Below are 27,881 nucleotides of genomic sequence, written 5' to 3' on the forward strand. Positions count from 1 at the left end.
AAAACCCAGTCTGAAGAGGCCATTAGCAGGAACCTGCTGTTCATTAATAAGGGTTCTTAAAGCTATTTATTCCTCTAAAGATTTTTGCTTTGTGTGCCGTACTGGGAAAATCCGTATTGCTGTTCAAGAGGCTTGCAGAAGCAGTAGTGAGGTAGCCATAAACCAGGGAGGTTTACCTGTCGTAATCCCCGTTGCAGAGAGCTCTCACGGGGATCTTAAAGGCTTGCCACACAGGGTTCAGCGTGTTCTTCACCACCTCGGTCTTGTGGCAGATGGTAAACCTGGAGAGAAAGGACGACAAGTGGAAGGTGGTAAAAGTGACCCAGAGAAACCTGATCTAATTGTTAATATAGAATAACCCTCAACAAACAACAGGAAGACATATTTTACATGCTGGATTTGGCAACCTTAGTTCAAATAAAAGCTATTCCAATTGACAGCATCAACTACAAATGATTTTGTTTCGGTTTTAAATGTTCCCTCACACACAGTGTGACATCACCTCTGCTTCTAATTGGATACTGTAGGATAACTGAAAATGAATTAACTAAGTAAAATATCACACAGAAACAGACCATTTATTAGGTCTGCCACACTTTTTATGGTCCCTAAGAATCTTTTTTGTTTCTATTTTGGTAAGGCATACATTGTTAATATAGATAAACAACAAATAAAATGTAATGCAATTTCAGAAATTTGTTTTTAACGTGATAAAAATCCATTACCTCTGCTTCCGGATTCAAATGTTCAAAGTATAAAAACAAAGTTTCAAGATGAAGTTATGTGACAGACTTTTGAGAGAAAAAAAAAATCTGTTTCCTTGCTATGTTTTTCTTTCTCTCGAGCAAATAATAATTCAAGTTCCAGATTTTTCCAGCAGCCCACAAAATAATGGAAATATTTGTAGGTAGTTTTAATATATTAAAGCAACAGCATCTCACAGCTTTAAATTACTTTCAAGTTGCCATGACATTTTTTAAAAACAACTTTTCCTGTTTCAAAGATTTTCTTTTTTCTTTTTTACTGTGGCATTGTGTGCTCCCCCTTTCCACACACACACACGCGCACGCACACACTATCAGGAAGCAGAAAAAGAGGTAATTTCACGAGTCCCTCAGAGCATAAAGCCTTATCTGACTTGTGCTCTGCAGAACACACACCTGTAAAATCTGTGTGTGCTGTGCTTTTCCCCGACACTCACATGTTTGACGTCTCCACATGTAATTCACACACGTTTAAACAGAAAATCAATCAAATAAAAATCAATTTCTTTTTTGGCAAGGGGGTCAAAACCCGACGTGAAAAGGGGAAAGAAAGTGAAGGAGGGAACGTGAAAACAGGAAGGACGGAGGGACGGGAGGAGAACTCACGTGCCGTCTTCATTGCTCCTGTAGAAAACCAGGAACGGATCTGACTTGCCAAAGAAATCCTTTTTGTCCAACTTGGTCCCACAGAACTGGATCATCACTGATTCCTAAAGAAACCAAGCAAGCATGTCGGGATAAACTGGTGGGACTGAAAAGAAATCATTTGCAGTGAGAACACATGAGTAGAGATGGTAACTGCATAAACTTCAGTGACCTATAAAACCCCAGAAACTCCCAGGAGCAATCATGTAGCTAAAATGCCAACAGGATTTCCCAATAATATAGATACAACAGTCATTTAATTGGGCTTATATCTTGTTTACAGTCACATCTGAAGTTAAGGTAAAACTGGAAATGTAAGAATGTCAAACGATGTTAATTTAAGCCCAAACAATAATTCTTCATAAAGTAAAGCTTGGCAATTATTGAAAATTTAATTGAATCAACTCATTCCTTTTTCTAAATATCTGTTTTGCAGACTAATTTAATAAATGTGGTGCATGTGAAGTGTGGCGTGAGCTTCAACCTTGTGGAGTCATTACATTTCCACATACAGACTTGCTTTTGAGCGCTCCCCGAGCGCTTACCTTGAACATACATTTTCAGATCTAGCCCCAAATGTCCAGTCATATTTAGGTCTGAACTTTGACTAGGCCTTTTTGACATGGGGATGTTTTGATCTGAATCATTCCAGTGGAGCTCCAAGTCATCTCCGTGGATAGAACATATTTTTTGCAGTCTCCAATTGGTTTTCCATAGTCCTGCTGCATCCGGTTAATTCACCTATGACCCATGTTATTCATGATGTTTTCCAGAAATTCCACTTTTTTCCATGTAAATAGAACAGGAAGTTTACTTTTGCCACTTCTCATGTGCCGAGGCTGCTGCTGTCTGCTTTCCTACAACTTCACTGGTGCACAACAAAAGAAAAGCCTGTCATTTTATTTAACTGTGACAGTCTGAATCCTAAAATTTATTTATCTTTTTATTGATGACTTGGGAAAAGACTGTTCCTGCTCCGTTATTGAACCCCAGCAGTCATTAAGGGCATGCCGAGTAAAGAAACTGGGACAGCAACGATGACAGATGAAAAAACAAATAGCACCAGGGAAATACAGGGGGAGGATCAACACATTTTTGATTTAATCCCTTAGAAGAAACCTTATTATTTATTGATTTGAACAGTGTTGTTCTCTTGTTGTTTTGCATTTGAATAAGTAGATTTCACAGTGCGAGATGCATATTGTAAAGTAACTCAATTTAATGTCATTTCAGACAAACTTAACACCAAGCGTGAGGATGTTTGTTTTTGGTTGATTTGTTGGAACAAAGCCCCTTGGCAATGAATTGTGTGAAATTAGAAAAGGCTCTTTATTTAGGGCTAACTAATGATGAAAGTGCTTTTGTAGATTGAGTTGTAGGGTTGGTGGGTTCATGTATATGTTCGTTCAGTTGAAACAAAAATAAAGTCCACGTCTGCTTTTGAGAACAAGACGCAACATGACGAAATGACATCAGTATTTAATTGTACAAAGTTTCAAGCAGAGCGACGACTAGCATACTCATTTGGGAAAGGCCTCCATTATTTCAGTGTGAACAAACTAAAACATGTGTGGAAGCAGATCTTAAAAACAGAAAACCTAAAGGGAAAGAGCTCTAAGAAACCAGTTCCTCACCCTGCAGTTGTTCAACTCCTCGGCTTTCACGATAATGGTCCCACATTTCTTCCCTTGAATGCCTCTGCAGACAGATGCACACAAAACACAATTAAGGGTCAAGAGTTCACAATCGCATGCAGACACAGACCTTTATTTGATGTTTACGCGACCTGCGCCCTTCCTCCTCCTGTATAACTCGTCCCTTAACAGCAAAGGGCAGAGACGACAACGACTGGAAGACGTCTCGTATTTCCTGAGAGGATTTTCTATCCCCACATTCAGCGCAGTGTGGAGCAGTCGAAGGGAACATCGAGTTTGTTTGATGACAGTGAGGAAGGATCTGCAGATATCCAGCATGAGGTCCCAGGCTGGGTGCCAACCTTCTCACAGTAGGATGGGACCTTCCATGTGTGCATTGAAGCCCCAGCATTTGCCTGCCAGCATGTACACAGGCTGAGAACTTACCTACTGTAGAAAATGTTTCACTTGGGAAAATGACCCATCGGATATTTTTATCTGTGATTTGTTGTTGTTTCAGAGTCTTTGTTGTTGATTTCACTCTTGTGCGTCCAAATAGGGGTTACTGACTTGAAATGCATTACATTTTCCCAGGTATGTTGTTCCTGTCAGTAATAATCTGTGTCGAAACACAAACTATTACAACATGTGATTGATGCACAAACCAATAAGCACTTTCTTGGTGCAAAAACAAATAAATAAAAAATGAAGTCAGCAGGTGGTTGTTTCAATTCAGTTCATATCAATCCAAGACAATTTCGCTGAAGAGTCGCTATCATGTAATCCCAGGTGCTTAAAATCTATCTTTCCAATTTTGCCAGCAAATCCTCATCCTAAGCAACCACGGGTAGACCGAGATTATTTACTACTTTGAAAACATTTTCAAAGAATATTACTTTCTTCTTTTTACTTTGTTGATTCCCATCTTCCTGTAGCGTTATTAAAATAAAAAACTTGCAGCTCTATCATTCAGGGCTTCAGGAACAGAATCTGTGTTTTACAGGTGGGACCAGAAACTGGATTATTACATGGTTGTCATCATTATGATCTTCAAAATTGTTCCCAAACAGGTATAAATGAAGGAGGACACGTTTAGAAAGTAAAATATAATTTGCTTTCTAAACGAGGTTGTACAAAAGGCGGTTGACAACTAATCTTACAATGATGCTGGAGGCGCTTAAAACCAGAAATGGGTTCATTTGTTCTTCCCAGATAAACACTTTCAACCAAATATTTATGGAGCACCCCACATTTGAGAATTCTGTTATGATTTTTGTCCTTAAATTATGAAAATATTAATTTATAATAAGAAAAACACCAGGATTTAATTTATAATTGATTTAATTCAAGGTTGTCCTTAGGCCTTAGAGCCATAAGAAATGTTATTTTTGTGCTTTTATTTTTTATTTTTTACTTATTACAGCTATTGTTATTTATGCTTTTTTTTATGTAAAGGCTTCATAAATCTCAAACTGCATTTAAGAGAGTCTCTGTTCAGCACAGAATAATTTAGTCCCGGTATATTAGATTTTAAACTTGAGCAAAGTTCCAGACTTCTCCAAAAACAGTGGAATATCCCTTTACCTAGTGTCAAATGGGAATCTTAAATTGGAAGCCAACTTCACTGACCAGCCACATGGTCACAATGTACAAACGAAAGCAGGGTGCCGACTCACTACGGCTTGGAAATGAGGATAAGCAATGGAATATTTTCACAGGTGACAACCCTGTGAAAGCACTTATACCGTTGTATATAAAAAAATATCTTATGACAGATTAAAAAGAAATGTTCAAATGAGCAGTCATTGAAAGTGACAACTTTGTCGAAAGCTGAGCCATTATTTTAATAAACAATCAAAGTGAACGATCAAGTAATTCTATGACAATCAGATCAATAAACCATGAGTAGTTAAGCACAATTTTGACATGTGGGAAGCAAAAGCTGCTTGACATTCTGAGTAAACATTCAATCTGACTGTGATGAGATCTGCCATGAGAGACCCATCTGGCAGAAATTGACTGAGGCAGTCATTTAAAAAGCCCAGAATTGGGGTCGGAGACCTCAGCGTCACTGTAACTCAAAATCTCCTTTTAGCGCGGCGCAAGGAGCTGGGAGGAACATGCTTTCAAAATGGCAGAATTGTCTGGAATGAAATAAATCCTGGGACCAGTGAATTGCAATGAGGACGGAGTGCTCCATTAATTCCAGGGAGCTGAGGTCACGTCATTCATATGCTTTACGTGTTAAAGTGAAGGAAGGACACACGGGCGGAAGACGGAAAACAAATCCTAGAAACAATGGCAACAAAAAATATATATATACATTTCCAGAAATCAGCAATGTTTGATTTCTTTCAACTCTTCAGTCCCACTGATTCATAGCACTAGTTTGATAAAACGGGCTTAACCCACTGCAAGACAAACACAAACATCACTTTCTATGTAGCATACCCTTTATAATCGAAATGTTTTAGCAGACTTTTAATCTTAAAAGACCTAAAACATCCTGCTGGGCTTCATGCAGTTCAGTAGCAGACTTCATTTGAAACCTTAACAAAAGTGTGTCCATGGATTATTAATCCCATCTGTTAAATTATTTCCACATTCAGATGGAATACTGCCATTACGGATCCACCTGGTTCAAAGCTGACACCTAGATGTGACTTTAAAAGGAGGGAAGTGCCACGAACGTGGCAGTGAGACTCCCACATGAGCACCGAGCGTTAGTTTGAACTAAAACCCATCAGCTTGTCTACACAATTGGCTCATAGAATCACAGTTTTTGATGGGTGTATGCATGTCTACCAGCACTGGAGACTCACTTTTTTTGCCTGCTATGCTTTGTAAAACTGTCAGTTTGGATGGCAAGCGTTTTTGAAACATATTCCCAACTGGATTTTGTTCTGAACTTGGACTGGACCATTCAAAAACATTGACTATGCCTTCTTCTAAACCATCCCACTGTGTACCTGACTGTGTAGGGTTGATGTCCAGCGGTAGGTGCTAACCGGTGTTTGTTAGGGTTTGTCCTCTATTCAGGTGTTTTTCAGAAACCCAGAAATATTTCCCTTTCACTGGTTTTTCAAGGCAGTTTATGTCAGGGCTATGTTGGTGATTCAACCAAGAGGATTAATACATCGTATGCCTAAATTAGACATATTTTAATATAGTCTTCCCACAATGAGATGCAAAGGGGAAGAGGAGGGCACAATCCCCCACAATAAGCATCTATATGACAACCCAGCCGAGCCAGGAACCCCAATCACGGGTCATGGGATGGGATTCCACCGCTAGTTATAGCTTCCCCAAATCCTCACCATTCCTCCTCCATATCTGAGACAGCTGAGGTCGTTATTCTGCCTGACAGATCCGCCTCGAAATGACATGTGGGCAGGAAGCAGAAAGATTGTTCAGCTGTGGGACGAATAATGAATCTCGCCTTTTGGCCTTGTTTACATTTATGAACCGAGACATTGCCATGCAAACCATTCAGAACAAAACAAAAAAGGAAAGAAATGCACAAACTGAAATAGACAGGAGTGTGTGTGGACTTGTGAAAAAATGTGTTTTTCCCACATGACTGTATAGATATTTAATGTTATTCTGAAAAATACCAAAATTTAATAAATGCACCATGTTTCAAATTATTATGCAAGTGATATTTTCTCAGATTTTCTTAAATGATGGTCAGTATAATTATCAAGTCATGAACTATTACAGTATAAATCCAATTTTACTGAATAAAGCTCCCAATGAGAGCAGAGTTTTCTTCAAAAATAAAAAACTCAAATGTACTGTTCAAAATTATTATGCACAGCAGGTTTTCTAAACATTTTATAAAGAACTGCAAACAGTCCTTCTTTGAATGTGCATTAAATGGTCACATGTCCTAAAGTCAAAAATTATTTAAATCAAAACAGACCGAGTCACATGTTGACATAGGACCCCTTCTTTGATATCACCTGCACAATTCTTGCATCCATTGAACTTGTGAGTTTGAGGAAAGTTTCCGCTTGAATTTCCTTTCTCTTTCCCATATTGCTTGAAACCTGTGGCCTGCATAATAATGTGGAACATCCTTCTTACATAGATTTTCTTTAATTGAGCTCACCTGACAAACTAATCAACCCAGCTCTCTGAAACTAATGATAGTGATTCAAAGGGCCCTGACACACAATACCATCTATAAATGGAAGAGCACAACAAAAAAATACATTTTTATGACACTTAAATCCAATTCTCATAATAATTTGGAACACTTTGTATAAACAGAAAACATACAGAAAAAAACGTGAAGCTATACCAAACAAGTAAACACGATCAAAACAAGATAATTCTTTGGCATTTCCTGTCACCAAATCACTTTATTTCCCAAAAATGAAAAGAAGAAATTGACCCAATTTCTTCAATTGTGTGCATACCTGAATGGTGAACAAAATACAGCTCTATTTTTGAGAGTAATGTTTCTTTAGAGTAGTTGGGGGGAGACTCCTTTTAATGTAAGAAAAGTGAATTTTTTATGTAAATGCTAAGTTGCTTTCAAGTAAATTGCTTTCCTCTGTTCAGTTTATAAAACACTCCAAAGTTAAGGAGTGCTTCAGGGATACATCTCCTGTGTGTGTGCTGCATGTGTGTGAGGGAGTGCTGCATACACTCCTAATCAAGACACATGGTTCTGCAATCAGCATCCAGCAAGAGACGGCTAATTAAGTCTGGGCCGTGTCTGGGCTCTGGAGTAACATGCATGCATGTCATTCTCATTATATTCCTGACCAAGGCAGAGTATCTGAATGAGTGATCAGTTGTCGTTACAATAGCATGAAGATCCATCTATTCTTGGTCACGCCACGACACACAAGCGCAGCCGCTCACACACATTTCCCTCCTGAAAAAGCAGCTCGTAATCATAATTCTCTCCCACAAAAAGACGCCTGACACAAAACCCATGTCGGAGCAGAAGCAGATGGAGGCGTTCTTTGTCCTTGTTTTTTCACAAATCTTTGTAATCAAGCTTCCTTTCACAGCGATCAGTCTTTCCTCGCGTCTTCGTTTCTGAAGCCGTCACCCGCTTTGCTTTCAATATCTCACCAGAGTTTGTCTTTGACCCTGTGGTAAAGCTGCAATACTTATTTAACAGGAGGCCAAGTGCAACTTTGGAAAAGTGTCCCACTCCAGAATCCCTTCTGCCAAACTTTACACTTGACACAAACCAGGCAGATAAGTGATGTTTTCCTGACATCGTCCGAACCCAGATTCCCGCAGGCAGGAAGGCATGAAGTATTGCTCCATTTCTCCACTACTTTAGATCAATGCTTTGTAGTAAACTGGATGCTGTAAGGTTTAGATGCATCTGCTCCCCAATAGAAACCCGCCTTAAATCGTCCTTCTCTCTGCATTTCACCAAATTGTGATTCTTTACCTCTGTTCAAATCCAAACACTACACTATTTAAAGACTCACTGCGATCACCTATACCTTTCAATTGCTAATGTGTTTGATCCAAATTTGTTGACTAAAATGTATTATTACATAAAGCTTAATGCTGATGGTTTTTGAGCTAATTTGTACCATCATCATGTAGCGATGACTGTGCAGAAAGTCTGTGAGGCTCTCTACCTCCACACCCATTCAGCTCTGTAATCACACATGTCACTTGCTGGTTGAGTTGCTGACATTCCCAACTGCTCAACTGTGCAATCCAACAATTTACATATAGTACACAACTAAATCATCCCACATACTTCATCCGAACGCATCACAACTCTAACCCAACGCGGTTCCTCCTCCCTCAGAGTCACAGAGAAAGAGCGTCACACTCTCCTGCCGACAGCTCCTCCATGGACGACGATGTTGCAATTTCCATCCAGGAGTTCTTAGCCATTTGACAATCTTGTAATTAAAAATACGAATGCATGAAATTTCTCACCACGTCAGATCAGAGATATTCATATCTCCTGCAGATACAAAAAAAAAACAGATGGTGAGAGCTAAGCAAAATATCAACAAGTTCATTGGAGGGCGTATAAAAAAATGCAACAAACTTCCGGCTTATTACACAAAACTTCACACAGACCTCTGGGTGAAATACATTTATTATTTTGTGTCGCCAGAAGTAGAGTAGAGGTGGACGTCTATCTGCGAACAAAATGATGCAGTTTTTGTCTGCATCAACGAAAGCCGATTTCAGCACTTTGAATGAAGTATGTGGAAGCCGTAAATTCCCTTTAGTCTAGCTGACTTGTGAAATTATTATAACACCAGGATAAAGTGATCAAATACTGACATAATAGCTTTCTCTGTTGAATACTTTTAGTCAAATGTAAAAAGTTACTTTGAATCCTAAGTTGTCAAAGCGCATATAAAATGTGACGCTGGAGAGTACAAGCGGAACCATGGTTGATGGGAAATGTTCTACGGCAGAAGGTACAACTTAGTGGCACAAAAAGTTGTGTGTGAAACGACGAACACTGCAAGGGGACAAAATGAGCACAACTTCTTATTTAAATAGAATCAGACGATCAGACAGATTGGTCGCCTGTTGCAAAGACTCTACAGAAATTTAGACAATCTTCTGCAATTGGAATCAAACAATCTCTCTGCACTAATGTAAAATTACGTGAACTGGCTGATGCAGCAGGGCACTTGGACTGGTGGAGTCTTTTCTGACAGCGTTTCAGAGTCTGGTGGCATCTTATGCTGCAGCTGCTGCAATGGGCTTACACCTGTTTTTACCTTTTGTCTGTAACTGATGCAAAGCAAAGATGTGGGCTTTTTTAAAATTGTTTTTAAGAGACCTTCCTTTTGGATCTGCCTGCGATCAACAACAAAAATAAACTCTCATGTTCAAAATGCAACAGCAACGGAAAATCTAAAACCAGGAAGCAAGTATTTCGTCATTAAAAAGGCAGTTTAAGAGTCTGAAGTGAAGAAATGTAGCACATTTGGTGAAAGATCAAACCTGGTGATATTTTTGACAGATGAATGTTGCTTTTGATGTGCCTGTTTAGCAGAGTGTGTGTTTATTGGGATGAGGATTGTAAAACGTAGAACGTATTGTATTGCGTCAACCACATACATTGATGCAGTATAACTAACTTTTCACCTTTTGTAGAAAAGTTCTAGCTCTTTTCTAGAGCTTTTTAAAACATATGCTAATAAAGTGTACTGCTCTTTAAACATTGTCAAAGGTGTTCATATAATTTTCAGCTTAGTTACAGATGAAGACATTTCCCTTCTGTCAATTGCATCCTCTCTATCAGTTTGTCTAAAAATGCATCTGTCACCAGAGCTCTGTCTTCACCAGAGCTCTGTCTGCTCTGTCTTCACCAGTGCAGACAGAGCATTCGCATAGTGTTGCATTGAGATTAATTCATGTATCTTTTGGGTCTTTGTAACAATATTTGAACAACAGTGTCACTGGCTACCTGAACAGGTAGCCTGACTATTAGACAGTAAATTTAAAACACAGAATAATGTCACAGATTTGAACTTTTTAAATAAAATATTAATAGGAATTAGTAGCATTTCAAATGCGATTCATTTGCGTTCTACATTTTTGTGTAAAAACCCTCAAACCGTCAGTGGTGGTTTCACTACCGGTTGTCATGCCTTGGCAGCAGAGTGCAATGAGACACTTTACCCAGTGTGTCCTGTCTTTTGTCTTCAGTTGTCTTCAGTCGCTCTCTTTCTTTCACTTGCTCTCTCTTTCTCTCTCACACGCACATTCACACACGCACCTCAAGCCCTACTGGATTTTGATTGAACAATGTAATTAGTTATAATTAGCCCTTATTAAAATTGTTAAAGATCCTCCCCAGTGACTGGCTGCAGGTGAGCGTCTGCAGAAGTCTAACAGACACATCTATACAGACACGATGTCTGTGAAACGACAACTGCAACAGCTGTCGGCTTTGTGTCTCAGTTTCTTTTGATTCTGCACAAATCAAACTTGAATTTAATAAACTTATTTAATTCAGTTTTTTTTCTCTCTCTCTCTCTCACCAGCAGTACGTGACACGAGAAACGCAATGTAAACGTTTCCAACTTTGATATTTTACTTTTTTGTACTTTGCCTCCCTGTCATGATGCATAATTATAAGACTGTCATACACAGGACAATTAGCAGAGATTTTGGAGAAATAAAAGTAGTTAATAGTAGCAGACAGCTAAATTGGAACAAAAAAAAAATAAGATGAAAGCCATGCATACTAAAAACACATTTCATATGTTGAATTCTCTTACTGTAAGGTAGTTTAAGATGTTTGTTGAAGGGGAATTGTGTAATTTTAACAATTTTTTTAAACCACAGCAAAGTTCAGTGTCTTTGAAATTGGTAGTTGGATTTTATGCCATTGATGAACTCATATAATTGTGAAATGATATGAAAATGATGAGTAGTTTATTTTACAAATAAAAATAAAAACGTGTGCTTCCTCCTTTTATTCCAACATTAAAGAAGCAGTCAAGATGCTCATGATAACTTTGGAGAAGCTGGAGAAGTCCCAACAAAATGTGTACAATTTTATAAGTTTCAAGTCCCTCCTTTGTTTTACTAATTCAGTTTCATAAATTGTGATGGAGCGTGAGGAGGAGGAGGAAACGGAGGAGGAAGAGAAAGGTTTTCCGAAAGCATCCATCAGGGATGCCACATTTTGCACTCTGAACCCATAACTCCTTCAGCAAAATGAAGTTACGATCAACTCTAAGCTTTAAGTGAGCAACAAAGCTCAAATAAGCTCAAATTATAAAACAAAGCCAATTTCTTGACGAGAGCAAATTACTCCTGATGAAACTCATTTAGCGTTTTGTGTTGCTGCAATGAGCCAGTGTTTCTGTCAGTAATCAAAAACAAAGATTCTCTAACAACACACTTCGACAAATTACAAACGACGAAGAGTTGAAGTCTGTTCTCCAGAGTGAAGGGTAAAATAATTCACTTCGCCATGAATGTTTTTACATCAAGTACCATCATGATGATACTTGATGGAAAATTTTCCATCAAGTATCATCATTTTCCAGCTTCGTATAACCTTATTAAGCTCAACATAACAGAGGTCACCGTGACGCAGAAAGTGCCAGAAGTTTCCATGATGCATCTCACTCCCTCACAAGCTTGTGCAATTTCATTTTGACTCACCGTTGCGGTGCAATATGAAAAACGAGTTTCATGAGCAACATATTGGCAGATGATTAATAACAGATATTAAAACAATCTCACGAGCCTTAAGCTCCACGTGTTTGATTAGAAGAGATTGTGCAGACGTCCCTCTGCCTTTCGAAGCCAACCTTGTAGAATGTTCCAAACAAAAAAATAAATAACTCAGTGTTGTCTGAAATGAAAGATTGGTAAAGTGGATTAGAAGTCAATTGATGCTCGTTAGCAAATGACTGTTCTTAGCAAGAGCCATTGTAGCCGTCATTGCATTTCTGTGTCATTAAATTGCATTACATTTTACAGTTAATGCAGCTGAAAACATTTAACTTCAAGGCGATTAAAATGAACATAGAGTCCATCAAATTTTAAACAGACTCCATTCTTATTTCACAGAATTGAATATGTTAGTCCAATTCTGTGAAAATTGACATAAAACTGACAAATTCAATCAGAATCAAATTTTGAATCTGTCTATACAATTGAGCACAATTACACTGTTTGCATTTAATTACAATTTGATTCACTTCTTCTGATCCCAAAATTAATGATGATTAGTTTCGCAAAGTAGCAGCATTAATATGCCATATACTGACTGAATACTTTTTTATTAATATCAAAGTTTAAATTCAAAATTTTAGAACAATAATGCACAAAAAAGGGCATTTAGCACCATCAGAATCTGTTCCCAGCACTTTGGTTTACAAATAAAGGATGCAAAGTTAGTGCCACTAAAATAATAAGTGTTCAGTTTTGATTGCAAAGAAGAAGAAAAAAATCTATATTTGTATCAAGTATGTGCACGCAAGTGCATATTTTTAATTAGCAGCTTCTGTAACTCTGTACTTTTTACCTCAGTTTCCCCAGAAACAGCAGCCAAGAACACAACGCGCTGAAAAAAGTCCAATTATAGAACATGATCAGAACTCCGTGTTCTTCTCACAGAAATTAATGTGCACAAACTAGAGCTCAAAAGAGATCTACTTCCCTGATAGGAACATTTTCAGCCACTTTCTTATCACACTGATGATGGAATCACGGATGAATTCCTCTCAACCAGTCACCTTGTTGTTCTGTGTGTTGCGCATTAATAAAGCGGATGGACATATACTATGCTGTCAAGTAAGGATGAAATCCAAAATACTTTGGAGGTTTTCGTCTTTCACAAGTAAAGTGCGATTGACAGACTCTTCTGATGTACACAGTAACCATCAATCACCAATGGTGAGACCAGAACCGATACTGTCGTTTCCTGCTAAATCGACTCACCCAAGAGGTTTTTCCAAGCGACTGCCCTGCGATCCAACCACCTCTCCCAGGGTGCAGTAGGCCTGGCCCAGGAAGTCCTGTGGAAGCAAAGAGCAAGTGAATATTGGCATAAATTGTACAAACACAGATGGCATTTTATCACATATTAAAGTGTTATTTCAACAGTTCAGCACAAAAATAAAATAAAAAACTTAAATAGAGTTTAGTGCCCCTTTTTTTGTAATTTTTTTCCCTTCCACTCAACTTTCTGGTTCAAACTGCTTGGACACAAGTCTCTCAGTGCCCAAGTTTTGTTGCTTTCCCTCAATAGAGCATCAGTCACTGTGTAATGAAACTAGATATGGTAGGAGATGCACTTACTGAACTGAACGTCTGAAAACTAAATTTAGTTCTCAAGTTCTACATTCTAATTTATGGAAACATACCCAGTACCGTACCAAATATACATATGGAAATTATGCCCAGTTGAGTCTTAATTTCACATTTGTAGGTTTCATTAAAACAAACATTTTAAAATGTAAAATTGTCTGATTTACCCCCACCCCATCTTTTATTTTTTTAAACCAAGACGTAAAGCCATTTGTCATTTTAGTAAAATGCGTCTAATTTTAGCTCAGAACATCTCCGAGCAACACCAACATAACGGTCTCGTTTGCTATACTCATTAGCATCTCCTCCCAGCTTTTTTATAATTATTATTATTTTTGGATCTCCATCATCATAAGAACAATTTCTTACATTTTCTAGATAAAATAAAATCATATTTGAAAATGTGTTTTATATTTTCCCCCTTTGTCTTTGAAGAGAAATAACAAGCCACCGAACAACCGCAGCGGCTGCCAGCAAGGGGTCCATCAGAGGACCGGCTGTGTGCTGATAATGGCTAAATGCAACAAATCGCAGAACTGGTTGGGGAAATAAAGTTGGAAGAAAAGCTATTTTGGCTCCAATCATCTGGATTAATAATGATATATAAAGCAAAGAAAGTTCAACAGAATGAACGCTGCAATATACATAAAAAAAAGAAAAAATTGTCCAAACAATAAAGAAACTTTGATAAAAAGCATCTCCTTTAACTTAGATACCGTGTTTCGCTGAAGGGTTTCAGTTTTGCGCCTGTCAGTTAAGCTTTGAAAAACAAGTTTACATTTTCACCAAATTATTTTACAGCTTTAAGAAATTAAAACTTAATTATTTAGCAGTCACCCACAACAAGCAAAGTTACTTTGCAGGGTTCACAGCACACATTATACTGTTGTATTATTGAAAGTATTCACCCCCTTTGGATGTTTTTCCATTTTTATTGCTTTTTATCAATTCACCATGATCAACACTTTTTGACGTGGCGTTTTTGACAAAAAGACAAAACAATCTGAAACGTCAAACTGAAAATTGACTAGAACAAAATGACAAATAAGACCTACTTCAACTACAAAGACCCAGCCAAATAGTGTTAGTGGTCTCCCGGTGTGTGGACCGGAGATCATCCGAGTGCGTCTCAGGTGATCCTTACATAAAAACTTTGGTGTTTGGAACATTGATTCATTGGTTGATCAGTATTCCTGGCTACTATTAACAGCATGAAGACAAAAGAAAACTTATCTAAAGTATAAGTTAGGGGATGAATACAAAAAAAAAAACATCCTGTGCCATTCTGTAGATGGTTCCAACTTTCTCCAATACGAATATATTTTTTGTATACATTGCTAACATTTAAGATTACATTAATTTGGGACGGATTAAAAAAAAAAACCTTGTATGTTCAGCAGTTAAACTATTGAGCCGTTCCATCTGATTTTTTTCACAGCAACTGGCTTTCCTTGTTCAGTGCTGCGAATGTGGTGAGCGCACCAAGCTCAAGCAGTGCATTCGCCTCCAGCTTGTAAATCTCAGAGGTCACGACACAGATCAACATAGCCATCTGCAGTCTAAGATTTTTAACTTGCAGTCTGTTGGCGCAGAAGGCACCTCGCCGGTCTGAAGGCAGCAAAACACAAACCAGCAGGAAACAAAACGACTTCTAGGATTTGTAGGAGAAAACATTGGGTTTCTCTGGATGACAAAGGTGCAACAAAAAGTCAGAACACCAGCGAAAAACATCAGAATAAAGTATTGAAACTCTAACCAATAGAGGATTTGTTTGTGTTTCATATCCATCTTCAATCATGGGTGTAAACTATGTAGCACCCATGATTGATGTTTCATTCCTCCTTTCCTTCGTGTGGATATTAGACCAGTTCTGCCACCGTTATGACTGAGACAGCCCGGCAGACTGTCCTTCCTAAGATAAAACACACCATCTAATGGCCGGGCTCTCTGGCTTTCCCTCTGGGATCTGCATCAAGGCTGTAAAGATGGTAAGCTGCCTCAGAGTCAATGTGCATGTCTCCACTTATATGAGGCTATTGATTTTAGTCCAGTGGGTAAGACTGAAGAAAGAAACGAGGACAGAGAGGGGAAAAAAGGTTTACAAAAGGCCAAGTTATGGAGAACCATTCTAATCTTGCTATGTGGTGGGGATTTACAGCGTCACCATGCAATCTATTAAAACACTTTTTGGCACAAACATTGGAGTATGTTTGTGGTTGCGGCAGGGCTGTGAGGTAAACCAACACAAAGATGTTCAAAGTTGTGAGAAGTGAATAAATCTGAAAAGCGTTGTGGCAATGGGGTTGTTCTTACAGTAAGGAGAGAACTAACCCAGTTTTAAATGCATTTTTCTTTATTTGTTGGTAAGCTCTGTCTTTAGTTTCCATTACTTTCATAGTGTTGGTCATAAATAGGTAAGTAAACTACATTAAAGTTTGAGAAATATAATAAATTAACAATAACACATTTAACCAAAAGAAACCAGGATCTGCATATCATTAAGTCCATCATCCTGTCCTGACTGATCTCTTTGCAGTTTTTTCAATTGCAGAATAACATAACATGATTTTTAGTTTATTCAAAGTCACATTTATTCAACAAAACCCCTTCACCCAATTCACCTCTTTTTTTAAAAGTCTGTGTGTAGCAGCAGGACAGTGACTGTTTGCCTCAAAGTGGAAGAGAAACCTCTAAAACCATAAAACAAAGCTAACCAATATGAAAGCCCCCTTGTGGATTCCTGCTACTGAAGACATATGATGGTGCAATATAGCAACCTGCAGAGAGGCAGACCTGCATCATCCTGGCTTAAGGTGATGAAAACTCTTTTTATTTTCATGCAATTTTTGATGCAAACACAGTCATAAATATTTTTACATTCAAGGCAGGTGATTACTTCAAAAGCTACGTCTCAGAATACAGTCGACTGTCAGAGACTGTGCGGACTTTGTAAAGTCCATCATAAGCTAGTGGTTGCCTGGGCTTCCAAAAAGAAGAAAAAAGGAAAGAAATGTATGTATAAAAACACAGAAAGTCCCAAATGAATATGAAAATGCATGCACAACATGAGAGGGCTCAACCACAACTCTTTGATGTTAGCAAAATGATCAAATGTCTGCACTCAAGTTTTGGTCTTTATCAAATAAACAAGATCTCATAAAAGCAACTCAGCTTTCCTAAAATACACAACGCGGAGCTGGAGGCTAGACTGTGATCTCCTCCCTTTTTCTCAGCTTCATTTTATGTCTCTTCCAATAATCCACACTTTCTAAAAGCAGGCAACAGTCACACCTGAGCATCCATCTCATGTGTTATGTGGGCAGCGCGGCGGGCCCGGACACTTAAAAGCAAGAAAGGATGAGAGCTGTGTGGTGTGCTGCCTTGGGGCAAAGCAAAACTGGCTGTCTGCACCTTCCGAGAGGCAACATCGAGAGACACATTGAGCCCATTAGCCTCCACTCGCAAATATCCACAACATTCGGTGATATTGCAAACGCAGGATTACAGGAGTTTGGGTAAAAGCATCGGCGGACTGATCGAAAGCATAACAGCAAGTCAAAATCTAATTAGCTGAAATGTAAAAATGAAACAAAAATTAATAAAAATTGAAAATCGGCCTAGTCAAAGTCCACACTTTAAGTCAAAGTATGGAGTTGAATCCATTTCAGATGTTATATAGCAAGAGTAGACCATTGACAAGACATTCATGCTCAAAAACAACACGTGGTCGTAGTTTTCACAAGAATTGTTAGTCAGCAATTAGCTTTTTATGATTTAGATTTACTAAAATTATCTTTGATGTTTAACATTTTAACTGTAAGGGATGATGGGAATATTTGTTCTCAGCACCATAGAAAAACATCCATGAATTCGGATGATCCCGACTGATAGAAATTGCTTTCTACCAGTCTATTGTGGCTCTCAGTGGGAATCAAATCATACCTACATAACTTGTATGTGATAACTTAGAGTATTTATCCAGAAAAATAGACAAGACTTTCCTCAGCCAATGGAAAATAAACATGACAGTGCAACGTCCGCGCTGCCTCCGGTCCTTTGAACTAGAATGCCCTGAAAGCAGCGGGCGGGTAATAGCTGTTATTACCTGCGAAGGACGCCTCTGTTACTAATTACAGCTGTTGTAATCACTGGCATCAATGGTAAGAAGCAGGGTGGACAAATTTAATTTCTAAATGACCCACAGCCTGCTCCGAGACCGTGCAAGTTCAGTCGATAATCAGTCCAGTAGTAGTAGTGGCCAGATTGCTATTTTGTGGCTAAAATGGTCCAAATGGGAGGAAGACGCGCACAAGTATACACTCACACACACGAGCACAAAGTGAGAAAGGAAGATTCAGAGAAGGACTCACATGCTTCTGCAGGTTGGCACTCTTTGAGTCAACATCGTACCTGTGGAAATAAAGGAAAAAAGGAGGGTCAGCTCGTTCCCGATAGATGCGGAGTGGCAGGATCTCAGTTGGGACCGATGCTGATTACAGGCAACAGGACCCAACAGCTCGTCAATGAACACCTCGCTGTAAGCTCTGGGTATTCTGCATCCCAGCGTGTCAGCGTTGCAACTCTTCCCCATTAAACTGACACCAAATAAATGATTATTCACACACAGGACTGTGAAAAGATGAGTGCTTTAGGATGTGTAAGGCTGATTCGGGGACGTTAATGAGTCTGTCATTCTCTTATTGTGTTGCCTTGCCAAATGTAGCGATAAGCCTTGCAGCTTTCCACAATTTGTCACAAAAAAAAAAAATCCTGGTATGTTGCTGCCACCACCATGTTTCACTGGTGTATTGAGAGCAATCAGCATTTTTAGTTGGTTGGTGAAATCATAAAACTATTAAAATGGTTGAAGAAAAAAGTTATTCTCCAGTAAGAGTGATGGTAAAGATGAATTAAGCTAGGCTTATAATCGATTCATTGTTGGCCTCAAACGCTACCATTTCCAAATGATGATGCCTGCTGAAGCGGCTCCAAATTTGTGTGTGTGAATACTTTTACAGAACGTTGTGGATTATTTTTATAAGTGTGTCTGATTTGCCTTGTTTTCCCCTCCAGGCAGCCTCTACGCACAAAATATTTACAGGAGTCATTTGTCTGGAAACGCTCCCCCAGGCTCTGCGGAACGGCAGGTCATCAGACAAACCGTTTACTCAGCAATCTGAGATCATTTCACACCTCAGGTCATTTCACTCAGCTCTAAATATGGATCGCCCTTTGCAGGCTAATACTTAAGGGAAAAAAGTAGCCATTTAGTTACTTCTTAAAATGTTCTGGATGTTTGGTGCTAGAATACTTGGATATTATAAATCTGAATTGGTATGGACAAGGTTGAGGCCCCAAAACCTGGATTTATAGATTTTTGACAACATTAAATTTTTGTTTTGTTATGGAGGTGCTGAAAATGATGATGACAGGATTTTTGATGCAACTGCAGCTTTCATAGAGAGCTGGTTATCCATCCCTATTTCCCAGGTAAGTGATTAGGCCTCTTCCCGAACGCATCTCTCAGGAATGCTTTTGTCCAAGTAGCGTTTTTAAGATTCTCCACGACACAAAGTATGTACTTTCATTGCTTATCTGAGGCATTCACGAGCCAGATCAGATCATTAGCAGAAAATGAAAAACAATGCTGGAAGAACGAGATTCTTTCTTTTCTCTGCAGAGAGACCACTTACAAGGGCTGACTGTTGGCTTGCTGTTGCTATAAGTTAACAAAAATATTGCTGTTTACAGCAGTGTTGTGTGCAAGGGGGAAAAAAAGCAAGATTTACTGACTTTACAAGTAAAGCATGTTTACTGTTTGGGGCAAATGCTTTAAACTTCTTCACGTTTTGACCCACTATACCCACAAGGTTCAATGCGTTACAAGAGGGTAAGGATTCGTTCATTCTCCAAACTTTTTGTAAACGAAAATCTGAAAAGTGTGGCCCACAAATGATTTGTGATCCTATCGAGTAAAACCAAGTGCAACCAACTGTATTATAGGTTTATTGGATGGGAATAGTGAACAAAAACTTATGAAGACCAAGGAGCAGACCAGAAAGGTCAGTTGTAAAGTTGTGCAGGTGGTTAAAATGATGTTAAGTTCTGAAACAATATTTTATACGAGGAACCATATAAACTATTAGTCTGCCTTTTATGACCCAAAAGGTAATATTTGGCTTCTTGCTTAAAAAAACCCAATATTGACAAAAAGGGAATGAATACTACCATTGTGAGATGGCGTCGCAACAAAAAATGTCGGCGACTGCAACATAAATTTGGGGTGAGGGAACAGAGGATATCAATATTACTTCAAGGCCTCGTTTTGTTTGATCAATGTGTTCATTTAAGAAGTAAAGAAATAAAGTTCAGCGTAATAAATCAGTGAAAAGTGATTTCCGTCGTCACTTTGCTTTATTTTCAAACAGCCTCATTGGCTCATCTTTCACCTGCCGTCGTCTCAGACAGCGTCGCCCTCGACGGGCCGACAGTGGCAGCTTTATACAGCTGCTGATGAAAACCGAACAAAACAGGAGCCCCATGTGAACACACACACACACACACACACACACACACACACACACGCACACACACACACACACACACACACACACACACACACACACACACACACACACACGCACAGAGAGAGAGTCACAGAAAAGCCTATTTCTCACACACTGAGAATACTCATCATGAGCAATTCTCTCACAGCTACAAAAAGCTAACTTACTGTGTTTGGTTAGAAGATGACTGACTCCATTCAGACAAACATTAACCCAACTAACCGTATTACTGCAAAGGGACGAGACTTATTTGTTGTGGGTAGGCCTGTCACAACCGCACATTTTACTGGACATTATTGCAATAAACAATAATAATGAGCCCATTTTCAACTACTGCAGTAATTATGTCAAAGTACATCCTCTGAAAATTTTAAATTTTCCACTGAAAAACATTTTATATACCCAGAATAAATAAACAAAACAATAATTGAAATGGATTGTGAAGTCTGTGTGCTTTTAAAAGAAATAAAATAAAATAAATTTCTAATAACTCACGTTTGACAGGGAAAACGAGTCAAAAGTAGCAGCTAGTGCAAACCAACTACGTGCTGCAAATGTTTGCAGCATTTTTCAGAACGCCGGCTTCTCAACAATATTAAAGCAGAGCATCTCTGCCACATGGAGTTTATCAATCTCATTATAATTTATCATGCGAGGAGTTTATTGCTTGTTACACCCTAACTGAACTTTAATTGGCCTGAGTACAACAACTTGCGTGTTTTCCCGATTTTCCATTCGCTCCGTTTCTTACCCGTCACAATGACGCAGTTTCAAGTTCAAGAACTGATTCAAAATGCAATTTTGTCTTCAAAGCTATTCTTCTAGTCCCTCAGGTTTCTAATCATTCTGTCTGTCAGGTTCAAGAGAGCCTGTCGGTCAGGATTCTCTGGTACAGCTTTGCTGAGACGCTTCATCCTCAGATGACTGTATTTTATAATGCCGCTTTAATAATTACTAGCTCTTTAAATCGGCCGACCGGGTGAAAATATGCTTATTCAAAGACAAAAAGAAAGCCCAACAAGCTGAGTTTGATTCAACTTCTCAAACACTTTTTAAATATATAATGAGATTACTACCATTGTACAGCAAGATTCCAGTTGAATTAAATTAAATTGCTACAATGCCTCATCCTGAGAATGCATGTGGCAACAGTGGGAAGGACAAATTTGCTTTTAATAAAAAAGAAATATGCAGTAAAACTACAATTCCCCAAAAGACTAATTAGTAAAAACTATCAAAACCCACAAATGTTTTTTTTTCCACATAACATTATATAACAACTATAAAAAATGTATTTGAGGTGGTAAACCTGATTATATTTGTTTTGGATACTTAAAATATCTTCCGGTTCCAGTGTTGAGTGCTCTTTGCAAAATTAAAGTGCTCTTATAATTGAAAATGGTCTCAAAACTACAATATTTCGCTGGACAATTGTAACAGTCCACCTCAATGAGGCAAACTGGTGTGATCTTACTAGCAAATCTAAAATAGACTCTCTGGAGCGAGGACATCAAGTTTCATTCAAAAAAAAGCTGCAAGGGATATTTTATTTCATGCACAACAAACCAAGTAGTAGCAGCGTGGGCTTCTTCTGTGTGTAAATCGACTGACTGGTGATTCGTTGAGGTCCACCGGAGCCGATTCGATATGAAAGGTTAAATACTTCCTTTTGTTTTTTCCTGAAGGAAAACCGTCTTTCCCTGCGTCTCTAGTCACCATCCCCCGAAACTCCGGTTGTTATGGCTACCTGCTACGCCGCACACACGCAAATACCTACACCGCCGCATGTGGGAGAGCGCGCGCAAGAGGCACACATCACTTTTGGTTTCGTCTTGGAGTGAGTCTGTCCACCATGTGACCCGGTGACACATCTTCTGCACATGTGAGCGCGGAGCGTGACTGAGCGACTCGGTGGAAATGCCAAGGCAGGGATCCTACGCCGGTCTGGCTGAGCACCTGCGCAAAAGGCTCAGGATATTTTGGGCGTTGTGATTGGAAATGCTCTTAAGAGCTGCCAGGCTTCAGGTGTGAACCCAACATTCCAAAGATGCTCATCGTATTTCATTCTCTCACAACATTCTGCCCACACAAACTATATTTTTCCCCACAGCCTTTTTTTTCTTCTTACTACCGTCTCAGACCCAGCCGCTCTTTCTCGTCGCGGCCTAACTTTCATGATGATTGTGGAAATTGTTGCCGCTCCTCTGTGGTTTATGGATAATTTAATTAATCTTATAATTGTGAAAGAGAAACTGAAATTTGCATGTAATTAACGAGAAACGGCATCACCCAGAGACGCTGCTGGCAGGTTCAAAACGTCTAAAACCCCATCGGTATGCAAAGGAAGACAAACGAAATGTCAGATGTCTATGTTTGCAACCAAAAATATCTAGTCAGTAAATCTGAAGTACAAGAAAATGACGCAGTTTCACACTGATGACATCAGTGGAATGATGAAAATGACATCTTTAAGTTTGGAGCAAACCAAACACGCCGGATCAACATAAACCTCTCGTAACAACAGTCAAGTACAGCAGTGGAGATGTAATGATTTGGTGCTGGTTTACCTTTGGACGCCTTTCCACTACAGAAACCTATTCCAGGATCCACTTTAGTTTTCTGCTGGGCGTCCGTAGAGCTTCTACAGCTAGAAAATATGTTCAATCACAAACCACTGCTGGATCCCTCACTGTTGCAATTGGACGAGTCACCACTACGATTTATAGAAACGCTCACAAGAACAAAAACTGCCTTCCTTAATGAAAGCTCCTGCAAAATCAGCTTTCATAGTCGAAATGCAATCTATATAAAGTCAAGTGGAAGGCTTTTTGTCAACCAGGAAAAACGTACTGGATCCAAGTCATTGCAGCAGGGCGGGAACCTCAAAGACACCACGAATTGCACAACAGAAAGGCTGGACAAATATTTAAACTTATTCATGGACGTCTGGAAACCTCAATGAACTGAATTCTTATAGATCACTAAACCAAAATTCATCAATAACTTCATGACAGACTGAATACATCAAACAGAAAGCAGCTGCTTTGCTTTAAAAAGGGATTTTTACAAGTGATATCCTGAGGAGGCATACTAGTTTCTTCTCTTAGGGATTCTCTCTGCCTCATAATTGAAAAAGGGCACACGTTATTTACAAGCTACTCTCAAAACCTTAAGCGTCCAGGAAGGACAAGTCTGATTTGAACCCAATGTGGTAACCATGCAGGGAGGTTTTTTTAATGTAAATAATGCAATTTGCCCTCTCTAGAACTGCCTAAAAACAGAGACTGAAAGGAGGGACATCATGAGAGGAGCATTAGTAAACATTCAGGATGCTTCTGGAGCATCCAACGGTCAAAATAGGCAAAGGATGTAGAGCAAACTCCTGAAAACGTGACGCTGTTTGCCTCAGTGTGTGTGAGCTTTCTGTGGTAAAACGTCTTTAATAGGAAATCCCCCTGTCAAACCTGACACAAACGCATCGTTGTTGTACTGCAGTGGTGGCTTTTTATTTTTGCCCTGGATGCCTCAGGATTTTTTGTAAACATGGAAGTTGTGCCGCCAGAGAAGAATAACTCAACCGTTCACCGCACTGAGTAATGCGGTGGTACAAATATCTCCCCTGAAGGAACCCTGAGCCTTTTACTGGAGGGCGGAACCACTCTGCAGGTGTGCAGCTTTCTTCATACAGAGGTGAGCGCCTTGTATCTGTTGACTCTGACCTTTGAAAGCTGTTAGATCACTTTTGGGTTCAAAAACGACAACTGTTCCAATTCAGCTTCAGAGCAAATTAAGGCGTTTTAAGAGGCTGTAGTGCCCGGAAGAACCAAACCTTCTGTTGGTCTGAGAGACAATTATTAATTTCTTCTTTGACAGACCACAAAGTAAAACGCAACGTTTCCAATTTTAACAAGAGAAATCTCAAAATTTGGTCAGAATTGATGGGACCACACAGCGGGCAAGAAGAAACATGACAGACTTCAAGTTAGAACAAAAAGTTCCAGTTTAAATGTCACCAGCCTAAAGCCGGAGATACAATCAAAAGGTTATATGGTGGAATGGTTTCGTCAAAGTCTGGGCCTGACTCTGAATCCGACTGAAAATCCGTGGCAAGACCTTCAAATTGATGTTTGCAGGACATTTACTCGCATCACACAAAACTGTACAAAGAAATATTGCATGTGGCTAAAATATAACAAAATGTGGGGAACAAAAGCTTTTACTTGTCGCTGTACAAAAAAAAGGAAAACCAGACAAAAAAGAAGACACTGAAAAGTTAAGCAAACACAGGAAGTTGTACTCACAAGTCAAATCTGAGATTCTGTCTCTCTTCAAAGAAGTAGTCCAGTATGAATTTCTTCACAAAGTCTGGGTTTAGCGTGTTGTCAATCACCTCCGTTCTCCCAAACTGGAAATAAAGAGCAGAGATGAGAGAGACGTTGAGAGAGCAGTCAGGAGAAAACTCAAGGGTCCGACCATTCCTCATCTCCGCCGCTTTTCTCAACCATTCTGAGGATCTATGAGGTGTCGCTTTATCTTCGCGCAACACTTCAGAGATTCCTCCGCTCCAACAACCGCGGCTTTTCCAGGCATTCCAGAAGTTGCGGTGGCTCGTGTAAAATACCTCATCACCCGCAGCCTGTTCCTCTGGAGACGCATCTGGGGAGGCGCTGGTTACGGGAGATTATGTGCAGCTACGGTGTAATGAATGCAGAGCAGCTTAAGTATCCAGTCAATGGGGGTCAGGCAGGTCAGCGTTTGACATTTAACTTTGCCTGTTGATAGAGCAAGCAGATGACGCGCCACTCGGAATTCTGAAGAACCGGGAATGATTGGGGCAGTGGGAATTTGAACTCTGATTTACATTTGTGAATACTCATGTGGAGGTGGGGGCTGCGGGGTGGACCTTTCTGATGACTGCAGTTCAGAAAACATGCTCTTAAAGATGCCGTCAAGGGTGTTTATCAATTAAAGAGCAATGACAGGCATAATTAGCTACACCTAAAATATCAGTGAAATCAGAGACAACCTGTGTCCCTGGTTGGTTCGCTGATAAGTGACCATCTGCCGTTTTCACAGATATCAGCTTAGATGGTAAATAAAAATAATTTATGCAAAGTGACGCCAACAGTTACCACAGAGAGACAAATTAGGCTGGTGAATACATTGACCTGATGTGCTATTTCGAGTTAAATATGAATGCAGATCGGTTTTAATCATTTTAAGTGATAAATGTTTGTCTAATGAGAGCATGCGTAGCCTAAAGAGCTTAAGCACATTAGAAGAGCCTTGACTAATGTAACCCGAGCGGACACAAAAAGAAACGTTTGCATTTAAATATATTTTGATGAGTCAATATGTTGCCCCCCTGACTGTTCACTTCTTAAAGGAATAGTTCAGGTTTTATAGAGTACCTATAATTAGTAAAATACCTGCTGTAAATGGAGAATGGTGGGCTCTCAGTTCAGTTTTTCTTTTGTTTTAAATCATGGAGAATCAAGCTAACCGATTGTTCACACAGGTGTCTTTTCAAAATGTCTCGCCGCAATCAGATGTATGTAGATCGAGTACATCCATGTTTTATGAGTGAATTGGAAATAATTGGCTCCATCAGCTCTTGTGTTCTTAGTTTTTGTCTCTCTCATGGAAAGTACTATACCATTTCTTTGTTTTTCTTCATCACATGAAGAACTCCGAGTCTGTGTTTAGCTGCGACTCTTTCCTGGACGAAGTCAGCAACAGAGCATCAGCTGCTCCTAAAAATATGTACTCCATTTATTGCTCTTTGCTGGTAGAAAGTACTCATTTGCCAATTTATTCTGTATGCAAGACAAAACTTTATTGTCGTATTGACGTATTCGCAACCTTGAAACATCAAGAGAAGATGCAAAGAAGATGCTGTGAAAAAACGCACTGACCTCTCTCCACTCCTTGTTGCCCATGCCTTGTGTGTAGAGAACACAAACTGTAAAGAAGACAAACATCTAACGTTAACAACACCAGTCAGTACAAACAGCTATATCAACAGTACGTGTAGCTAATTGGAGATTAAATAAAGCTGGATTACTGAAACAGAACATGTTCTATGGATTTGAAAAGCTTAGACTTTTAATTTTTAAAATTCCTCCAGAAAGCCGGAGCCGTTTGATTTGTGTCGCTGATATTTTTATCAGCAGGTCACATACCCCGGTTATCTATGCTTTTCTGCCAACTTTAATACTTTCCACTTCCTTCTTCGCCTTCTGGCCCCTTCCTACATCAGTCAGGTTCAAATTAAAGGATTAAAGTCGTGCTCAGAGGAATCACAAGATCACAAGAACTACCTAACATATAGTTAAAGCCTGTCCTCTACTACTACATACAATCACTGTCATTCCAGCACTCGACTCATCACTGTCATCATCATCATCATCACCATAATGATTCACTTCTTCCATCTTGTTCTCTTGGAAATGTGCTGACAACTCGTTCATCGTGTGATAACTTTTTTTCTTGTGCGGTCTTAAGCTTGTTGGACACAAATGCTGCAGTGGAAATGACATGAAGAGTTTTTGTGAAGTATGGAAAATCTTGGCCAAGAACAACTTTAATGAAAAGGTAAGGCTACATAATAAAGGTGAATGCATGACTCTGTTATTTACAGCTTTAAAGCAAATGTAGTCAGTGTCACAAGGCCAACTTAATCTAATTTGTGATTAAATTTAGGTTTGTATGCCAACTCTAAGCTCCAACTCAAGAGGTAGATTTTCAAATAAAGATTTCAGTCATTTCACTGAGGAGATGGATGAGCATTTCAGTGATCCATCTCCTAAAATCAGATCCCAGAGTAAATCAGAAGCCTTTTTTTGGTTTGTAATTAGCTTGTATTCATTAAGTCTGATGGGGTTTTTGGACATCATGTCTCTTACTTGGGTCTGATTTGGAGAAGGTGTCCATGTCCAGCAGATCTCTGTGGAGACATAAAGAGAAGAAAAGGATGAAAAACAAAAGTTTGTTTTGGCTGATGTAATCCAGCTCTGTGCCCAATAACCAGTTCTGTACAAGAACAAGAAATATATTGTTTTAATACAGCGGATTCATATCTCGATATGAAAAAAAAATAAAAAAATAGCACTGAAATAATCCACCAGGTTCAACCCAGACTTAATGTATTCTGCCGAGCTGTGTTTCCTGCCATAGTTAAATCTTTACATGCAACAAACTTAAACAAGCCGCTGATTTGTTCTGTGTGATCTGTTGCGTTTGTTCCGAGCCATTAACCATCTCTGTACATCTGTTTATATCCGTATCCTGCTCCGAGTTGACCACAGCTGGCAGTGGAGATTAGTTTAGCGGGTGAAGTCTATATGAGGCACAGGTGCAGCAGAGCGTCCAATCATAAAGGTAGATGGGAGATCATGGTTCACTGGCTGCGTGCTCACAACGCCAAGCCAGCCGCGGCATAACAACTAAAGTTTGAATGGCATAGAAAAGTAGTTTAGGTGATA

The 27,881-nt window shown here is 39.2% G+C and overlaps 1 protein-coding gene across 3 annotated transcripts in view; it reads right to left on the reverse strand.

Annotated features, from left to right (window-relative positions):
- LOC129376010 (copine-8) overlaps nt 1–27,881 on the reverse strand; it is a 66,419-nt gene that overhangs the window by 18,955 nt on the left and 19,583 nt on the right. For all 3 annotated transcript variants that reach the window (XM_055055399.1, XM_055055401.1, XM_055055400.1), the window contains exons 2-9: nt 27,303–27,343; nt 26,313–26,359; nt 24,699–24,802; nt 18,202–18,241; nt 13,463–13,539; nt 3,044–3,107; nt 1,371–1,474; nt 177–281 (exon numbers count right to left, since the gene is read on the reverse strand). In XM_055055399.1, the coding sequence (XP_054911374.1) occupies nt 177–281; nt 1,371–1,474; nt 3,044–3,107; nt 13,463–13,539; nt 18,202–18,241; nt 24,699–24,802; nt 26,313–26,359; nt 27,303–27,343 (582 nt within the window). The remainder of the gene's footprint in view (nt 1–176; nt 282–1,370; nt 1,475–3,043; nt 3,108–13,462; nt 13,540–18,201; nt 18,242–24,698; nt 24,803–26,312; nt 26,360–27,302; nt 27,344–27,881) is intronic.

This window comes from Poeciliopsis prolifica, unplaced genomic scaffold, assembly GCF_027474105.1.
Source record: "Poeciliopsis prolifica strain line A6 unplaced genomic scaffold, Auburn_PproV2 SCAFFOLD042, whole genome shotgun sequence".
Lineage (NCBI taxonomy): Eukaryota > Metazoa > Chordata > Actinopteri > Cyprinodontiformes > Poeciliidae > Poeciliopsis > Poeciliopsis prolifica.